We start from the raw sequence: 12,388 nt of genomic DNA, 5'->3' as shown, positions 1-12,388 counted from the left end.
CTCCTGAAAGCCTTGAAGTTCCTTTTCGAGATGCTGGCATCATATGGTGGCAGCTATGAGTGACTGCTGTGGCCAGAGTCCCCTTCCTACCTGTGTGTGAGTGAGAAATGAACTATATTGTTTTAATATTTAATTACGCATTCATTTCTTTTTGGCTAGGTCTTTCATTGCAGCATGAGGGCTTCTCTCTAGTTGTGGCACGTGGGTTCCTGGGCTTAGTAGTTGTAGCGCGTGGGCTTAGCTGCCCCACGGCAGGTGGAATCTTAGTTCCCCAACCAGGGATCCAACCCGAGTCCCCTGCACTGGAAGGTGGATTCTTAACCATTGGACCATCAGGGAAGACCCTGTTATTGTTTTAAGATCTTTTATTAACTCAGCGAAACTTACTTGATGCTTCCTGATACATGCGTCACAGTGGCAACGTCTCTAAATGCCTCTGGTCTTGGTTTGGGTGTGTGCAAAATGGGCACCCTTGTTCCTGCCCAGCCGAGCCATCTCAGAGAAGTGTTTGGGGCTTAAATGAAAGCATAGCAGTGGGATGGCTCTGTGAAGGGCAGGGCACTTGAAGTCAAGAGGGCAGGGATGTGCAGAATGCTGACCAAACCTTGGGCCAGGGGTGGTCTGCGTCTACCTCCTTCATGCCACGACAGTCACAAGCTTGGTTAACAGGTGTGTTTTCTTTGGCAGGTGGCCCACCCCCGGGCGGTGGTGCCCCCTGGCACCTTCGAAATGTCCTCAGTGACTCAGTGGAGAGCTCTGATGATGAATTCTTTGATGCTAGAGGTGAGTGAATCCCATCCTCCCATCAGTAGCTGGGTGACCTTTTTTAGAAGCTCCAAGAAGGGGCGCCATTGGGAGTTGATCTCTCTCCCCACTCAGACTCTGCAGTTCCTTGCTTCATAATCACCCAGTCTGTACGTTCCCCCAGGGCTGAGGCTCAGCACCCTGTCATGCATTCTTTGAGATATTTACTGAATTGCTCAACTATTTCAGGTGCTCACGGTACTGCAGTAAACCAACAGACATGGTCACTGCCCTGGTCAAGCTTACAGTCTAGTGGGAGAGGCAAACGTCAAACAATGACACGAAGGAAAATACAATCACAAATGGAGAATAAGGGACTTCCCTGATGGTGCAGTGGCTCAGACTTGGTGCCGCCAATGCTGGGGGCTCGGGTTCAATCCCTGGTCAGAGAACCTGATTCCACATGCCGCAACCAAAGACCCTGCATGTGGCAACAAAGATTGAAGATTTTGCCTGCTGCAACTAAGACCTGGAAAAAACACATAAACATATACATACTAACAAAAACCCCCAAATGGGGAAAAATACCTCTGAATAAGAAGAATCAAATGTTAATAGAGTGATGATGGGGATATCTAATTTCGGGTGGAGGTCCTTAACATCCTCTCTGTAGAACTGAGAGTAGGAGTTGGCTAGGTGAAAAGTGAGAGGAAAGAGCCTTAGGCAGAGGACATAGCAGGTATGAAGGTGCTGAGGCAGGAACGATGGGGCCTTCCAGGAAGTGAAGGAAGCCTGTGTGCTCTAGGAGAGGAGAGATGAGACTGTGTGTGACCTGGTAGGTAACATGCAAGATCAGCTTACAGATGGGAGGGGGAGCTGGAGTGGAGATGGAGACCAGTTGGATTATAGCAGACGTTCAGGGGAGAGACGACGGAGGGGAGGATAGATCAGCCCTGCATTTCGGTGCCGGGTGCTTGGCCAGTACACCAGATGTAGCAAGGGGCACTATGTGAGTGAGGACGGAAAAACAAGAAGCATTATAAAGGGGACGTTCCTGGTGATCCAGTGGTTAAGACTTTGCCTTCCAATGCAGGGCATGCAGATTTGATCCCTGGTCGGGGAACTAAGATCCCACATGCCTTGCAAAAAATACAAAACATAAAACAGAAGCAATACTGTAACAAATTAAACTAAGACTTAAAAAAAAAGGTCTACCTCCAACAAAACTCTTTGTAAAAAAGGCTTATAAGGGTTGGAGAAAAGGGCACTAAATGGGGTGGGCATTTCAGACTAAGAGACTGACCTGAGCACAGTCTCAGAGATGGAGATGGGCAGGGTAGGTGTGGGGACCAGTGGGAGGCAGAGTCTGCCTGGACTTCAGGAGAGAGGACCCTCCCAGCTGTGCGCCTGAACTGTGCAGGGGTGGGTGAGACCCACAAGCCCAGGAGGGTCTCCAGTCTAGGAGGGTCCTCAAGTCTTGCTTGGCTGGCTCAGCTCCCCTCTGGGAAGTCACTGTATTGGGGAGATTGACTTACTGCTGAGATAGAACCAGCCTTGAAATGCCTGGCTGAACGGGGTCTTGAAAAGAGAAACGGAGCATGTGCTGGGAAGACCTCTGGGCTCAGAGCAGGACAGTTGGAACATGGTCTCAGACAGTTGGAACTTGGCATCAGAGAACATGCCATTGACTTGTTCTGTGATGTCGGGCAAGTCTGTCACCTGCTCTGGGCCTCAGTTTCCCTATCAGCTCTGTGCCTCCAGAAGTGGAGACTATATCCCGTTCAGATGATGTGGGGAGGAATCACAGTGGGGCTGGCGGTGGGATGCTGTCCCAGCTGAGGCTCTCCCATTTTTGACTCTGGGTGCCAAGTCCCCTTCCTGATGCCAGCCCCACACCAGCCCATTTTGGGCTTCTTGCCTGTCTCCCATTGGTGTCTGCTTGGAGTGGCAGCCGGGGCTGACTTTCTCCATAGCAACTAACCCACAGTGTGACAACAACGGCTTCAATATTTTGACGCTTAGAACACTTTCATTTAAAATATTTTTGCAGTTCATCAGGGCTCTGTATTCCCAGATGACGAGGATGGCTCACGTTGGGAGGCGTCTACGGGAGGCGCCGGTCAGCTCCACCTCCATCCCAATGGCCCGCACACCTGTCTTCCCTTTGAGCAGCTGTGGCTCCCTCCGGCCACCCTCCCCTGCGGACCCTCAGCATTCCGTCCTCCGCTCCCATCATCTCACCGCTCTGTGTGCAGTTCCCAAGTTGGCCTTATTTCTAACGCCTCTCTTACGAGTGGTCCCACCTCTTCCTTCATCTCATCTCCTCCCCACTGTCCTCACTTCCTCCATCTTTCTGTCCCTCCACCATCCCAGGATTGCAGACTCTCCTGCCTCTTTCCCTGACTTCCACCTCTCAGCACTGCCTACCAGACTCTGAACCTCACGTCTCCGCTCACCCCTTCCTAGGTCACCTCTCCCAGAGCATCCATAGCTCTCAGTTGCATGGTCCGCCCACAGGCTGCTGGAACCTTCTTCAGTTCTGAGTTGCCAACTCCCCACTTCCTGTCTGTTCCCTGAGGTGTCCCCGGGCAGGCCTCTGCATGTTTTCTTGGCTTGGGGCAGTAAAAGGCAAAGCCAACTTCCTTCTCCATTCCCAGGAGCTGACTCAGGCCAAGCCAGCAGCTCTCTCAGCAGCAAGGGTCCAGCGGGCTTTCTGGGTGTGCTCCGAAGGGTCGCCTCGCCGCCTCTTTCCCCGGTCCCGAGCTGAGGCCTGGCCTGGCCTGGTCGTGGTCTCCGTCCCTGCCTGTGTCCTCCTGCCTCCACGGTTCCGCCTCCCGCTGCAGTGGAGCCACACTGTCAGGAGCAGAGGCCAGAGCACGGAAGGGGCCTGTCCATCTAGATCACACATCGTGGTGCGGCAGAGGGGCTGGAGCCAGGAGCTTAGTGTCCAGGCCAGGCCTTTTTCCTTTGACTTATTAATGAAGATGGGGCCCTCCTCCCTCCCTTTCTCCCTCAAGCTCCAGCCCATTGATCCAGCACTAGGGTTTACCATGGGGGATGGGAGATCCTCATGGGTCATGGTCTGGTAACAGAGAGACTCTTAGGCTCTGGGGGGCTCTGGTTGCGTATGTAAGGAAGGGGAGGAACTGGGAGGGGCACTCAGGACAATGGAGCTCTCTGGGTCTCTAGCAACCCCTGGGCAAGATGCTGACTCCCTGGGCCATGGCAACAGGTGTGGGGCCTCAGGGTGGCTGGTACCTCTCACTGGATGCTACAGGGTGGGTGATGAGGTCCAGGTGCTCTGACCCAAGAGGCTCCATACCCTATCCTGTCGATAGAGTCCAAGCAGAGCTGGGGAGCCATGGCAAGGTTGGAGTGAAGAGTGAGGGGAAACCCATGGTGGCCAAGAAGGGACATGCTTCAAACCCAGATCATGTCAGGGCTGGGGGTCCTCAAGGTCTTTGAGTTCAACACCCCCACTCCATTTTACAGGCTGGAAAACTGAGGCCAGAGAGCTGGGAAACTTGGTCAGGGTCACACAAAGAGTCAGGCAGAGCAGGGGCTAGAATTCGGAGTCACTCATTCCCTCTCTCAAGTAATTATTGGGCATCTGTCCATCAAGTACCAGGCAGTATTCCCTGTATGGGACACAGGGCAAGTAGACCCCATCCTGACCCCCATGGATTTATTTATTTATTTTGGTCATGCTATACGACACACAGGATATAAGTTTCCCAACCAAGGGTCAAACCCACGCCCTCTGCATAGGGAGTACGGAGTCCGCAGGACTCCAGAGAAGTTCCCTGGACTCCACAGTTTAGTGATGATGGATGGGGAGACAACATACAAGTGAGTTCTATGGATAAGTCCCATAAATAAAATAAGACAAAGGAACAGACATATCAGCAAAGAAGGTAGATTAGTGAAAAACGAAGTGTGAAAAAATGAAAATATGTTCACCATTGTTCGTTATTAGGAAAATACAAACTAAAGCCATAATGAGATACTGCCTCATACCTGTTAAAATAGCTAATTATGATAACCGACCAGAATGTGGAGAATTGGGACATTCAGACTCTGCTGGGGGGGGGGGATGTACAATGGGACAGCCATTTCAGAAAACAGATTGCAGCTTCTTAAAAAGTTGATCATTACCTTTCCTCCCCTAGGTTTTTAGCCAAAAGGAAAGCAAACATATGCCCACCTAAAGATGTGTTCCTGAATGTTCATAGCAGCATTATGATGGCCTCAAAGTAAAAACAACCCAAATGTACATCAATGGGTGTTCAGATAAACAAATGGCAATACATCCATGTATTTGGTATCGGCAATAAGAAAGGAACGAGTTGATATACCCAGTGATATGGATGAATCTCAAAGTAATCATGGGGAGGCAAAAGAGTCAGGCCGAGAAAGAGTGCATACTATGGTTCTATTAGTAGAAAACTCTAGAAAAATGCAAACAAGTCTATAGCAACAGGAGCAGATCTGTGGTTTCCTGGGGGTGGGGAGGAGGGGTCAAAAGGGATAGGAGACAGCTTCTGAGCATGATGGATATATGCCCACTATCTTGATTGGGGTGATGGCTTCTTGGTTGTGCACAAATGTCAAAACTTATCAAATTGTACTTTTTGTTTGTTTGGTTGGTTATCCTGTGCCACTTACAGGATCTTAGTTCCGTGACCAAGGATTAAACCTGGGCCCTTGGCAGTGAAAGCTTCACGTCCTAACCACTGTACTGCCAGGGAATTCTCAGATTGTACATTTTAAATATGAGTTGTTTATTGAGTGCCAAATGCTGTTAGAAATATGGAGGCACCCCCCCAGTATAACATATGGGGCTCTGATAGAGTGACTGAGTGAGTAGGAGGTCCCCAGAGGATGTAGCCTTGAGCTGAGAGTGGAATAACAAGAAATGAGCCATGTGGGGATCTGGGGCAGCGTTCTGGCCAGGGGGAGCAGCAGTGCAAGGCTTTTCCCGGAGTGGTGAGTAAGAAGGTGGATGCAGCCAGAGTGAGCAAGGGGGCCCCAGCTTAGTGCTCTGTGTGAGGACAGACTGGCCCGGTACCTTCCGGATGTGTTGCTGGGGTGGCCTTGGGCACCCCTGCTCCTGGTCCAGGAAGGAGACTCAGAACTCAGAGTCTCTGGGAGCAGAGGAAAATGGTACAGGTTGTCTGGGTTCAGAGCATCCAAGTTCTCCCCAGGGTTGGGGCACTGACTGGCCACGGCCTGACCTCAGGCATGTCTTGAGTCTTGGGGCTCCAGGACCCTCCTCTGGAGCATGGCAAGGGTACAGGGTTTGTCTCATGGGTGGAGGATGTTGCTGTTGGAAGCTGGACAAGGAGCCCCTGGAGATGTAAAGCATAGGTGTGTCGCTGACCCCTGACCCTCCCTTTCTTTGGAGGAGTGGAAGTAGAGAAGCAGAAGCCAAGGAGCTGCCCCAAAGGCTTCTGGGAATGCGCTGAGTGGGGACCCCCATGTGATGAAGAGAGGGCGATGGTGTGGCTGCAGGTAGGGGAATGGGGCAAACATTCAACAGTCAGGGAGGTTAGTGATCATGTATCCCAGAGGCCTCAGAGCAGGGCGTGTCTAGGTCCTTGGAAAGACTGGAATGTGGGTCTGTGGCAAGGAGTGAGAGAGGGAACTGGACCAGCCAATGGTGGGAGGTGACCGAGCCCTGGGCTCCATGAACTGAAGGTGAAGCCTGCCTGGCACAGGGCAAGGAGATTCCCCGCTCTGAAGTCCTGAGGGTCCAGCAGACACAGAAGCCCCAGGGTGGGAAGAAAGGCTTTTGCTGTATCCAGGCTCTGGCCAGGGGAGGAGTCAGTCTGGGGTCAAGGCCAGGGTCATGGTGCTGGGGGCTGAGCTGAGCCTGGCACCTGGACTGGGCAGGAGCTGGGGCTCACTAGGGGTGAAGTACATGCAAAACCCGTGTCCACACAAGAGGTCACCGGGGCTGGGAACTGGCATGCCAGGAGCAGTCATCAGTAGTTGAAAAGTGAAATCAATAACCAGGATTTTGTCTGAACAAGCCCTTTGTGGCCTCATGGCCTCTGTTGGGAGGCTTGTACTACAATGAAGAGAAATAGAGCGGAGGCTCAGGGCTGAGGCACATGGCTCCCTGGTTTGTCTAAATGACTGTAAAAGGAGCTTTCTTGGCTGCTCTTTACGTGTGTGTGTGTGTGTGTGTGCTGGTGTGTGTGTTGGTGTGTGTGTATGTGTTTCTTGCTTCCACTCAGGGGACAAGCCCATTGTTGCTAGACTGAAGATCTAAGGCTGAGTATTGAGAGCAGGGGCAGAGGATTGGCCTAGAGAGGGAGAGAAAGCTTGTCTGCAAGCTGGGGGAGCAGCTGGAGAGACAGCTATGGGTTGCGGGGGGAGCGTGCAGAGAGTGCAAGGGAGCCAGGGAAAATATGAGAAAGCAGAGAGGGAGAGAGAGCAAGACTCAGTCAGGATGGGAGAGGACGCACACACACACGAACACAGTTACACAAACAGACACACCAAGAGAGGACAGGAGAGAGCTGAAAGAGAGACAGTGACCCAGAAGGAGAGAGTGAGGTCAGAGACCTGCAGAGCCAGAAAGATCCTGAGGGGCAGGCACCCAGAGAGAGAAAGAGAAACCCAGAGAGGGAGAGAGGACAAGAAAGAGACACAGTTACTCAGAGAGAGGAGAGAGGTTCTGGGATAAAGACAGATCAAGTGCCAAGACTCATCATGATGGAGGCCTAAAGGGAGGGACACACGTGACAGAGAGCCTGAGACAGAGAAACATGAGGACCCAGAGGGACAGAGATCAGGGGAAGGGCCAGACATCAAGCAGAGGGGACCATGGGGAGAGTTTGAAAGGAGATGCATTTCCTAGAAAGGCAGACAGAAGACCATGAGGGAAGGATGGAGGTGGGTCAGGTAGATAAATAGGGAGAGGGGGAAAGATGCCAAGGATGGTGCACGCTCAGCCTCAGAAGCTGGGAGCTCTCGGGGTTCTGATAGCATCACAGACAGCCTGAGATAGGGATCATGCATGGCAGAAGAACTGGAAGCTAGGATGTGTTAGCACCTGCTGTATACCCAGCGCTAGACCAGGAGCCCCAGCTCGCTCATCTGACGGTCAATTTCCCATGTGTTTTTTTTTTTTTCTTTCACTAAACTGATTTCCTCCAGGATGGAGGTTATGTCTCACATGGCATATAACACTGCTCAAGAATCCATTCATTGTAGGAGGAATATTAAATGAACAAGCAGAGAGCTGCGTGATTGGGTCACTGAGCGCTCAAGGGGGGTTACAGGCTGACCCTGATGCCTCCACTGTGGAACTGGGACAGAACGACACAGGGGCAGCCAGCAGCAGAACAAGTGTTAGGGGAAAACATCACATACCCTGGTGGCGAGAGGGGTGGTACCTCACCCTCCTGTGCTTTTATCCACATCTGTGCTCCTACTGTGTGCTACTGATGCTTACTGACTCTTTACCTTCATTGTCTCATTTAGTCCTCACAGCAATCCTATGACTTGGGCATTACCATGATATCGTTTTATGGATGAGGCTCATGAAGCCTAGGTTTCCGTCCAAGGTCAGATTGCTAGCAGATGGTGCATCCAGGATTGAAAAGAGTCAATCTAACACCAGAATAGAACTCTTAAACCCCCAGTGATCCTGCGTCTCCAACATTAATTTGTTCACAGCATTTTGACTTGTGTAGACTTTTCAAGTTTACTGTGTCATTTGTTCTCATGAAAGCTTGCTAGACAGAGTTGTGGAACCAGAGTGTTATTCCCACTTAAGAGATAAGAAAGCAGAAACAGTTGAGGGCCATCTGTAAAGGCACAGGTTCATTTGGAGCAACTCAGGACTGAAAGTCAGAGTTCTGCCCAGAACACAATGCAGCCCACAGGTGTAAACCATGCCCAGATGGAACACCCCAGGCTCAGGAAATTGTCTGGGTGCGTGTGGCACTTGGGCTGCCAATACAGGATGTCCAGGGCAAGCCATCAGGAAGGCAGGATTTTAGGACTCTCGAAGTAGTATATCTGGGTTTAAATCCTGGCTCTGGCCAGTGATCTTCAGCAAGTTACTGAACTATTACATATTCCTTGTCTATAAAATGGAGATGATAAGAATTTTATCTTTTAGCATTGTTATGAGAATGAAATGAATTAATATTTGTAAAGCACATAACAATCTCAATACATGGTAAAGATTTGATAAATGTCATTAAATAGATCAAATAAACACGTCAAGTAAGACAGGAAGGGGGAGTGTTCTAGCCTGAAATGGGGTCTAGATTATGGATTCAGAACTCTGGACAGCTCCCCAAGCTTCAGATCCACCATATTGGTTCCATCTGCTCTGTGAAGTTCTTTGGCAGTGAAATGGGTCAGATCAGACCCATTTTTTCTTGGTTATGATGAGCTTGAGGATTCTTCTCAGTACCCTTTAATGTCTGTTCTATGAGAAAAAATGCAAAGCTCTTTACCAGGAAGGCTTGACTCTTTAAAGAGAGGGTGGGGTCATTCCTGCAGTTTATTCTTGAGGAAATATCCCTTTTTGAGATGAGGGACAGCACCAGATGTGTGTGGTTGATGTGTAGGACCCAGGGGCTGGTGTTCAGTGTGATTAGGGAATATGACCTCACCAATTCCCCTGATTCACTTCTAATTCACCACCAATTCCTGTCCTTTCAGACCAAGAAAGGACAACAGTAGAGACAGGGTTGAGGGGAAAACTAAAGGGAGGATGGAAACATTAAGAGGTTCTTAAAGTTGAGATGTGGGTTAAAGTTTCCATATAGCTCGCTGCTTAAAGGCAGAAGTCTTCTGCTTTCTCAGTTATTCCAAAGCTGCTCTGACCTCAGCCAAATCTTGGTATGCTCAAATACTGATGGCAACTCCCTCCTTGTGTGAAGAAATGTCCTTAACATCTCCCATGTATAAGCAGCCCCCTATGCACCAAGACCTTTATATTCATTATCTCCTTTAATCCTCACAACAACTCTATGATTAGATGTTGCCAGTCCCATTTTACTGATGGGAAAACTGAGGCTCAGAGAAGTCAAGTAATTCATTGAAAGAAAAACTGCTACCCAGTGGCAAGGCTTTGCTTTTTCTTTTCTTTTAAAAAATTAATGTATTTATTTTTTACTGCATTGGGTCTTACCTGTGGCACATAGGGTCTTCGTTGTGGCACAGAGTCTTCTTCCTAGTTGTGGCATACGGGCTCCAGAGCATGTGGGCTCTGTAGTTTTGGTGCATGGGTTTAAGTTGCTCCTCAGCATGAGGGATCTTAGTTTCCTGACCAGGGATCAAACCTGAGTCCCCTGCATGGAAAGGCAGATTCTTAACCCCTGGACTACCAGGGGAATTCCAGGGCTTTGCTTTTACTTCCCAAACACACTACTTTTCAAGAAATACCACTCTTAGTGCTAGGAATGCAGCCTTCTGTGAGTTTTCAGTCTCTCTCATGACTGTTTCTTTGTTACTTTCTTTTACTGTAACATGGGGGTCCTGTAGGATACAACAATGCATTCTTGGAATGAAAAATTTCTGCATGTCTTATACCTGTCTGTAACTACAGACACCTTCAATAGTTGAAATCGACTTCAGCTCATAGGAAGAAATAAACACTCCTTGAGATATAAGCTTTTGTTAGGGCTACCTCTACACAGCCTTGCCTGTTCATGCCCCTCTCTGCTTCTTTCCACAGAGGAGGTGGCTGAAGGGAAGAACGCCATCCTTATCGGGATGAGCCAGTGGAATTCAAATGACCTGGTGGAGCAGATCGAGACCATGGGGAAGCTGGAGGAGCATCACGGTGAGATCCTGCTCCTCTGAGGTCTGGGTGTATACCTATGTGTGTTTTGGAGAATGGTGGTGGGGGGTCGAAGTGATGGCAATTTGGGGCTAGAACCTGGGTTTTCTGTTAAGAGTCATCTGTCTCTCTTGGGACTTCACCTACAACCTTTGAAATCTGTGACCTACAGGAATGCTCATGGGGACTTCTGCAGGATTTTCTGTGGCAGAAAAGCTCTAGGGTACTTCAACAGAGCTTCCTTTGTCCATCGAATGATCATTCAGGAGGGTGGGTAGTTAAGGGCAGGTGGTGGGATCCCAGCTCCTAGGACTGCCAGGCCTATGTTGTTGGCATCTTCCAGTAAGGTAAGGTAACCACCGGAGGAGCCTTTGAGAATGGGCAAGGGGAGAAGAGCAGCAGTCGGAGTTGTCGCTTCCTTTGGTTGAATTGTTGAAGAAGGAGGGGGCTGAGGATAAATCCAGAGCCTTTTTATGGAGGGGAGTTTTGACCAGGAGCTTAATCAGCAGGCAAAGCAGGCATATCTTTTCAGTCTTATCTGTCCATTTGACCATTTAGCACCATGAGCAGAATATTTGTTGAGCAACTACTATGTATATGTGCTTGGTGGAAAGGACCAAGGGCTGCCCAGGTGGTGAAGAGCCTGCCTGCCAATGCAGGAGACATAAAAGACACGGGTTTGATCCCTGGGTCGGGAAGATCCCCCGGGCATGGCAACCCACTCCAGTATTCTTGCCTGGAGAATCCCCTGGACGGAGGAGCCTGGCGGGCTGTAGTCTATAGGGTCGCACAAAGTCAGCCATGAAGCAACTTAGCAGACATGCATGCAGGAGGGGCCAAAGGTGATTTAACGGAGGCTTCTGTGTTGTGCTATGTGATGCGATGTAAGTCAAAACGTGTGTGCTGGGGAGTCAACCCTTAATCTGAGGGTTATTGGGTCAGAGGGGAGAGGTGGAATTTTATTTTATTTTATTTTTTATTTATTTTTTTTGGGGGGGAAGAGGTGGAATTTTAGAAGGAGGCGGGAGAGGAAGCTCAAGGAAGTGTTCTTGACACTGAACCTATGGAGCCAGGCTTTGAAAGGCAAGTGAAGGATGGAACCAAGGAGTTCATAAAATCTTGGATGACTTAGGGGAACCTGAGGCTCAGAGAGGTGCTGTAGTTGATTATGGTCACACAGGAGTGAATAGCAGAGCTGGGGCTAGAGCCCTATCTGGGATCCAGGGTGCCTCTGCTTCTGTTAGCTTTTCCTATCCCTCCAGCCCCCCAGTATATCACTCCTCCTACTCCTCTCGTCCCCATCTCCTCTTTTCCTTTCTCTCTTGACCCCATTATTTCTCAGTCATGGTCTGGGCCAGGCTACCAATCAGGAGGTATTCAGTGAAATGGTCCTGCTTCAGCCCAGGAGAATGACCATCTTGGTGCTAGCCATCTTGCCCCGGCATCTGTTCATTTTCTTACCCACCCCCTCATCCATGCTTCCCCCATTCAGAGCCCTCCCCAAAGCAGGTGGCCCATCCTGAGAAATGCACAGGCCTGGGGTAACTGTTCCATTTTACAAAGGAGAGAAGCTGAATCTTGCCCAAGATCCTTCAAAGCTAGTAGCAGTATCACCCTCAGATTGCTGGTCTCCTGATTCCGAGACCAGGGCTTCACCTCCCAAATTGGACCAAGCTGGGCAGTTCTTAGAGAGCAAGGAGATTGAACCAGTCAATCCTAAAGGAGATCAACCCTGATTATTCATTGGAAGGGCTGGTGCTGAAGCTGCAATACTTTGGTCACCTGGTGCAAAGAACAGACTCATTGGAAAAGACCTTGATGCTGGGAAAGATTGAG

The 12,388-nt window shown here is 49.8% G+C and overlaps 1 protein-coding gene across 1 annotated transcript in view; it reads left to right on the top strand.

Annotated features, from left to right (window-relative positions):
• Window positions 1-463: 463 nt before the first annotated feature.
• The window catches only part of PITPNM3 (PITPNM family member 3), a 77,972-nt gene continuing 66,047 nt past the window's right edge, over window positions 464-12,388 (top strand). Inside the window, exons 1-2 of the mRNA XM_040243688.1 lie at window positions 464-783; window positions 10,448-10,555. Of these exons, the coding sequence (XP_040099622.1) occupies window positions 639-783; window positions 10,448-10,555 (253 nt within the window). The 5' untranslated portion in view covers window positions 464-638. The remainder of the gene's footprint in view (window positions 784-10,447; window positions 10,556-12,388) is intronic.

Source organism: Oryx dammah, unplaced genomic scaffold, assembly GCF_014754425.2.
Source record: "Oryx dammah isolate SB20612 unplaced genomic scaffold, SCBI_Odam_1.1 HiC_scaffold_8, whole genome shotgun sequence".
Taxonomy (NCBI): domain Eukaryota; kingdom Metazoa; phylum Chordata; class Mammalia; order Artiodactyla; family Bovidae; genus Oryx; species Oryx dammah.
Note: the sequence above shows the minus strand (reverse complement) of the source record. Positions and strands in the feature narration are given on the sequence as shown.